Raw genomic sequence first — 7098 nt, 5'->3', positions numbered from 1 at the left:
ATTAACCTCATTTTGGTTTTTTGTTGGCTGTGAAAGCGACAACAACCCTCTGATTCTTGACTGTTTGGAATACAAGGTAAATAGATATATGAGATACTGCTATCCTGGCAATGATATTCTACAGTCCGTGATGTCCTTCCTAAAACTGATGCATTGGAATTGATCGGTCACAACAACAAGACTTCATGAATGTTGCCAGCCTGAACCATGTTCGGGGTTGTCTGATTGAGCGATGCAATAAAATCACAAGCATTATAGATGCCGAAAGGGAAGGAGAAATGGACATTCTACCGATCTTGGAACAGTTACATTTAAGGAATTTGCTCCTTCTAAAGAGTACTTTCGAAGGCCCCACTTCAGGAAAAAGCTTGTCAAAACTACATACTATTGTAGTAAAGAGTTGTCCAATGTTGACAAAGATATTTTCCAACGGGGTGATTCAACAGCTCACAAAACTCAAAAAATTGGTAATGGAAAGCTGCTTCGAGATAGAAAAGTTGATTGAGCTTCCAAATCTAGAGATTTTGGAACTGGTTGACATGCCGAAATTAAGAACTATATCTGCGGATGAGTCATTGGCATGGTCCCATTTAAAGGTGCTTAAGATATTTGGATGTCCCGAGGTGAAATCACTACCTTTCAGTGAACACAATGCAACAGAGCTAAATTTAAACGATTATGGTGGGAAGCACTAGAGTGGAGACACAGTGAGGTTAGAGACCACCTCCAATCCTTCTGTTTCCTCAGGTGAATGTTTCTTTGCTTATTCAAGTTTGCACTGCTGTAATGAGAATAATTAAGAACAACATAAGATTTGCACTGCTTTAGTTTGAATGGATGTTGTAGATTCCTCATACTAGATACCTTTTACTATAGCACAAAGAAAAACTTTGTACATGTGCCTAAAATTTGCACTGCCTTAACTCTAGGTCCCAAAAAGATTTTTATCTGCTGCTTTAACTGTAGGTTACTTCCAGGATACGTCAATATGCCTGAAATTTAATAAAGCAATTGGTTCAAAATCTTCCCAGAGTGTCAGTTTTCAATCAAAGAACAGGGATTGCAAGGGAACAAAAAATGATGCAAAAGCTCTTTATCACAATTTCAACATAATCAGAATAAAACTTGACAGGGATCATTGCAAACAACTAATTCTTGAAATACCCGCCAATGTTCTGGCATTGAACCCTTAGCGTGATGATATCCATGTTAGAAATGTACCTCTCAGAAATCAAATAAAAGGTTTAATATCAGGAAAAAACAAAAGGTGCATAAACCATCGGCAAGCTACGCCTGCAGATGCCTACTCAGACAAAATAAACCACCACCCGTGTTGGTGTGAGGCTTTGACCTTCAATTTATTCAAAATTCGAGCCACCAACGTAAACTGTCATGGTTCCACATTTAGCTCTTGGAATCCTGGAAATACAGTTTTGTCCAAGACCAATCACTTAAATCATGAGAAGTATAGTCTGAAGAACATAGAGAAATCTGATAAAAAACAAAAGAACAGAAGTGCCCAGTGGTTCTTATTATTGTTTTTACTGATTTTTTTTTTTATGGTGAGGGTTAGGAGAATCAGATATTGCATCCGAATATTTAATTCATTGGTTGATGCATTATCCCAAAATAACATTGGAATCCCTCTCCTCTAATTATATATAAAAAGAAAAAAACCAGATATTTACCTTGTGAATCGCTCATCCTCCATTATTAAGCACATTATCTGCTTATTTACTAGTACCACTTGGATGCCAAATAAAAGGACACCTTCTTAATTCAAAAGAAATTACCTGGCTGTTGACCAGCGCCGTCACCTCTCTCTCGGTGTTTAAGTTGAAGCTTGGTGCATAATTCCATCTTCTGCCAATTGCGCCTTCACATCTCTCTCCTTAATAAGTGGGGAAAAGATACCATGCAGATAATCCAGCCGGTTCCCCCACTCTGAGTTCTTCCACTCCAATGCTTCCCACCAGCGACTTTCCCCTTTGATCACCTTCAAATTTTCACTTGACATTTCCATCGGTGAAAGACTCTTAAGCTTCGGGCAATTGTAAAACCCTACTTTTTCTAGTTCTGGAGCAATGCGCAAACCACTAGAAATCCTAACAAGATTTGGCAGGTAAAGCAGCGATATTCTTTTCAAGCTTGGAAGAAAGCAATTTGGTTGTGTTGCTGAGTTACTGGACGCATGACCTATTAGGCTCACAAGACTTGTCAGTTGAGGGCAGTGTTCAACGATGAGCTCTGCTAAATTGGCAAGATTAGCAACCAAATCTGGCGAGAAAATGATACTCAATTTGGGGCATTTATGAAGTGCAAGGAACTTCAGGCTAGCTAGACAGTGCTTATGAACGGGCCCCCTCCAAATGCTCACTAAATTCTTCATGTAATATATACACAAGTCTTGTAGGTTTCCAAGGGCATTCTGCTGTTCAGGAAACTCTGCACAATCAATGATGGTTTGGACTTCATTACATTCGGTCAATAAGCAAAATTTTAGCTGCCTGGTATTTTCAATTCCGAAATCAGACAAACTCCTAGCCGTAGCATGACCTTCCAGGAAAAAAGCTGTGCTGTGGCTAAGTACCATTCTCATTTCAGCTGGGATATCCTTGCCTTTGACAAACTTCAAGCATTTGTAGCCCTTATTGAAGTGAGCTTGTACTTCTGCTGGTACTCGAGATATGACCTGCGGTTTGTGATAACCGACAGTAAATCTGAAACATGGCAAGGGGTAATGGAGCAATGATGTGCTGCCTGTACTGCGTTTCCACAATAATTCGATGTTTGGCAGGTACAAATTAAGCTGTCTTAAAGTTTTCAGCTTGCAAGCTTCCTCAATAATTGCTTTAACAGTCGCATTCCAGCGTTCATCATCCGGATCAACATCAATGCTTAATTCAGTTAATTCAGAGAGACGTGATATTGTTCCAGGGGGAATTATTGTATCTTGCCGCAACCTTGTTTTGCTACAGTTCATATATCCATAGAATGAGACCCTCAAAATTTTTAATTTGGAAAGATGTCCAATCTCTGCTGGGAGATCTATAATCTGAGTTTCATCAAGGTCGAGCTTCTCAAGATTCTTCAGTTCTCCAACATGACTAGGGAGTCGTATTAAGAGTTCACAGCCTTTCAAAAGGAGTTCTCGAAGGTTAACCAAACTTGAAATTGACTCTGGCAAAGATTTGATACTGGTATGTGATAAGTCTAGGATTTGAAGCAAAGGCATGTGCTTGAAGAAACAAGATGGGATAGCCATGAGATCCAAGTTATTCTGAAGGTACAATGCAATTAGTGAGGGTGACTTTGGAGATTCTGGTAGGTCAGATAATTTATTATCCATCAAATGGATCACTTTGGCATCCCATTCCTCTTCTTCTGGAGGTTTAATCAATCTTGCCCCGCCTAGCATAAGATATAATGGATGCATTTGAAGAATTAGTGGGTTTACTAATACATCACAGATCTCTCTCCGCAGCTGGACACTATTTAACTCCACGATATTAAGCAGAAATGTATCAACAAGATTTTGGATGATGTTGGTACCTTCATCATAGGTATCAACCAGACAATCTTGGATCCAATGTTGTATTAGTGAGACTCTGTCAATTTTCTCTCCCTTGGGATACCACGTACAAAGCTTAATGCAATGTCTTGTTTTGTTGTTCATACGTTCCCAAATGAATGTTAATGCATTAATCAGGACATTGTCTATATCTTCTATCTGAGATGGAGGTAGCATGGTCAATCTTTTAAAAGCAAGTTCCCACAAGTTGACATCATCAATAACTTTCTTCAAGGACCTGGCCATTAGAATGATGGCGAGTAGATTGCCATGGCATTCTTTAACCAAACTTGCTGCTATCTGTTGGATACTAGGAGAAAGCAAACCTTCACCCACAATCCTACAAAACAATTTCCATGACAACAAATGATCCTCCATTCTTATCTCCATGTCTGCTGCCATTTCAGAAGTAAAGATTATGAACCTTGAACCACTATGTTTATGGTCAACCAACTTGTCAAGGTTTATCGAAAATGGGAGTGTGGAGTGATCCAGGTTCACGTTCTTATCATAATCATCCCCTGTAAGCAATAGGATTCCAGGGGAGCACAAGTTGTCAAAATATTCATGTGTAAGGTCAACAGAATCAAAGCATCCACCTAGCCAAATACGCTTCTGCAGGTGAAAGACACCGTGAACATTTGCCCCATTTTGATCTTCTGACACAGTGAATACAATGATATATCCAAAATCAGAACCTATATCTTGGTGCTGCTTTATCGCTTCTAGCACCCTTTTCTTACCTCTTCCACTGATTGTAATACACCAGATATATCCTCTGTTCATACATTTTAAGATCTGACAAACAGCTAAATAAATTGACAAGTCAAATATTTCTTCTGGTGCATTCAGTGTTCCTTTGGCTGAAAACTCAGTATCGTCTACCAGAGTTTTACATTTTGCAGGCATTGGCTGCAATTCTTTTTCAGTTTCCATTGCTGCCCCTTCATTGTTACTTGGTGAACCTCTAGATTTTGATGTCTTTCCGCTAATTATATTCTGTTCCACTTCCAACAAGGGCCTTAAATCAGCTTCTGTTGGCCTATATAGGTTCTCAACCAAGTCTACCGGTAAAACTCCCTCAATATCATTCATCAAGGGAACATCCAGCAACTTCTGCAAGCGTTGAGCAAGTTTCCGTAGCCCAGTCACTCGTGGCCAATATTTCACTGCCCCTACACCAAATAAAATCTTTTCTAATGATTTCACATGTCTCATGATTGCCACTACATTGATAATCCATTTATCTGTGTCAGATTTGTCAATCATAATCATAGGATAAGATGAAAGTAAGAGTAGCACATCCTTCTTCCTGTTCAGCACTTTCCAATTCTTCCTCACTTCATTTTCATAAAAGTTTTCCCACATTGGATATGACTCAAATGATTTCTCAGGAAACACATTCAGGTTGAGCCCTGAATTTGGAAGCTCACTTGTCAGCTCGGTTGATGAAATGCAAGTTTGATTGTCAGGACTGTGTACCCTTGACTGAACATTAGATTGTGAATCCTTTTTGTCATTTCCATCAATGCCACTTGCAGTATCCAAAGGCTGCAAATATACATGAAAAATACTTATTTCACTAGAATATCAGTATCTAAATTAATTTAATCTATCTATAAGAAAGACCACAATCTAAATGGAACATGATTAAGAGTAGGTTCTGTACAGCTAGTATTTCAGGTGGTCCTCGAGGCATCATATCTGGGGCTAGAGTGCAAGTGTGTCTTCCATAGTAAGTAACCCTGGCAATCGTTGGATCTTCATCCACTGTTTGGACATGCTTTGTAGCCATACAGCCTTGGCTGGATTGATATTCGCACCAATAGTACCTGTAAGAAAGAAAAGAAAGGTTATTTCATGTTTAAAGTTCAGTGAATTTTGAAATTTGTTACATCAAAAATAGGATATATGAAATACATCTACATGGCATGTTTTTGGGACGCTAGCTCTTAAGGAAATGGGAGTTATTATCAAATATCCTCAATTGTCTAGAACAGTTATTCTACATTAAATCCGGAAAAAAAGTTAAATCATGCCATTGGTTAGGCATCAAGGTACTGCACTAGCGTGCAGTCAGGAATGCTCATACTGATAAAACATCATTTGCTCTGAACAGATAATAATGGAAATGCAGAGGAGTAAAAGTCCAGTTTAAGCTGTCCACATAGAGTTGGTTTTTGGCCTACATTGATTCTATGTGATAATGTTTCAGCAATTTTTTTTTTTTTTACTGAAGGTCTCAAGTGTCACTCTAAAGCAATGCATTCTGAAGGGAAATACGAAAATGGCTACACGAAAGACATGATAAGGAAGGAAGAAATATCTTCTCCATATACCCAAAAAACAAAAGTTTAGCGTGAACTCTAACTCTAAAAGTAATAAACAGATTAACCTATACCTCTAAATAAACAGACACTTAATGGATTTATCAAGCAAAAACAAAAAACAGAAAAAATAACTAAACTGAGCAGTCTGAGCCTTAATTAACACATCAATTGCATCTTGTTTTTAATAATATGCACTAAAAGAGGACATGCTAGCTAAATAGGGTGTTGATAGTGAGTCTATGTTTTCAGTATGGTGGTAGCTCTTGTTAAAAGCGTTCTTTACACTATTTGTTCATCTCTTCTATGTATAGCTTAGCCTATAACTATACTCGATCACTATACCAGCTATTTTGTATTAGCCATGTTTGCATTGATGAGGCTTGTACGCTGGTAAAATCGAGTGCTTGCACTCTGTTTTGTACTCCTTCGGAGCAGTTCTTACTGCCTCGAGCAGTGTTATTAAAGAAATCTACCTTATTGGCTGAGAAAAAAAAAAAAAAAGAAAGTGTCTCTACCTTGGAAATCTTGAAATAGGCATATCACTGGGTCCATATTTCCTCCAATTGTAACCATCAGGAGGAAGTACCCCTAGGACTTTATCAGGGTGAACCAATACTGTCCAGCTCCACCTAGTCTTCCTGCAAGATGAAAATGTTTTGTTCAAACCAATTTAAGATATAAGTTTAATTATGCCCTTCTTTTTCCAATGTAAAGTCTTTCTTTTTTTTTTTTTTTGATTAGTTGGCTGTGTATTATTATAAATTGCTGTCATATGCCCTTATATGTACCTTTCGCTGGAGCCCTTATTGACTTTGAGCTCCTGCCCCTTGAAATCATAGTCAGAGTCCTTACTTGGGAGGCATTCACCAAGAGAAAGCCAGGATTTGGGCATTTTAAACTCAACTTCTGTGGGTTGTGACTCACCTGCAGCACTATAGTTAAGCACAAAATTGGTTTAGTTTCCCCTTTTACATCATCATAAATTGCCCATATGCCTGTTATTCACACCTTTTCTTGGAAGCATCGCTGACTCCGAGCTTTTGCTTCTCCAATTTGTAGTCAGACAAGGACTTAAACATTACGTTTGCAAGTCCTGCAGGCTTTGACTCATCTTTCACACTGCAATTATTTGATCAACCATAAATTATTGGTTCAGATATCCCCCTAATTATCATCACAAATTACCCCATATATATA

At 38.4% G+C, this 7098-nt stretch overlaps 2 protein-coding genes across 2 annotated transcripts in view; one reads left to right on the top strand and one right to left on the bottom strand.

The window, feature by feature from the left end:
- The window catches only part of LOC110417753 (disease resistance protein At4g27190-like), a 17624-nt gene extending 16873 nt beyond the window's left edge, over window positions 1–751 (top strand). The window contains 4 exon segments of the mRNA XM_021430265.1: window positions 1–113; window positions 116–175; window positions 178–666; window positions 669–751. The exon segment at window positions 1–113 is cut by the window's left edge and continues 925 nt beyond it. Of these exon segments, the coding sequence (XP_021285940.1) occupies window positions 1–113; window positions 116–175; window positions 178–666; window positions 669–751 (745 nt within the window).
- A 654-nt stretch (window positions 752–1405) lies between these two features.
- On the bottom strand, window positions 1406–3909 carry LOC110417754 (disease resistance protein RPS2-like). The gene is made up of 2 exons (XM_021430266.1): window positions 1794–3909; window positions 1406–1419 (listed from the first exon to the last, which is right to left on the bottom strand). Exon 1 carries the CDS (start codon window positions 3815–3817, stop codon window positions 1832–1834), a length of 1986 nt encoding a protein of 661 aa, XP_021285941.1. The 5' UTR covers window positions 3818–3909; the 3' UTR covers window positions 1406–1419; window positions 1794–1831.
- Between the last annotated feature and the right edge of the window lie 3189 nt (window positions 3910–7098).

Source organism: Theobroma umbraticum, unplaced genomic scaffold (assembly GCF_002168275.2).
Source record: "Theobroma umbraticum cultivar Fairchild unplaced genomic scaffold, ASM216827v3 scaffold_50.0, whole genome shotgun sequence".
NCBI classification, from domain to species: domain Eukaryota; kingdom Viridiplantae; phylum Streptophyta; class Magnoliopsida; order Malvales; family Malvaceae; genus Theobroma; species Theobroma umbraticum.
The sequence above is the reverse complement of the archived record's forward strand: the minus strand, read 5'-3'. Positions and strand labels throughout refer to the sequence as shown.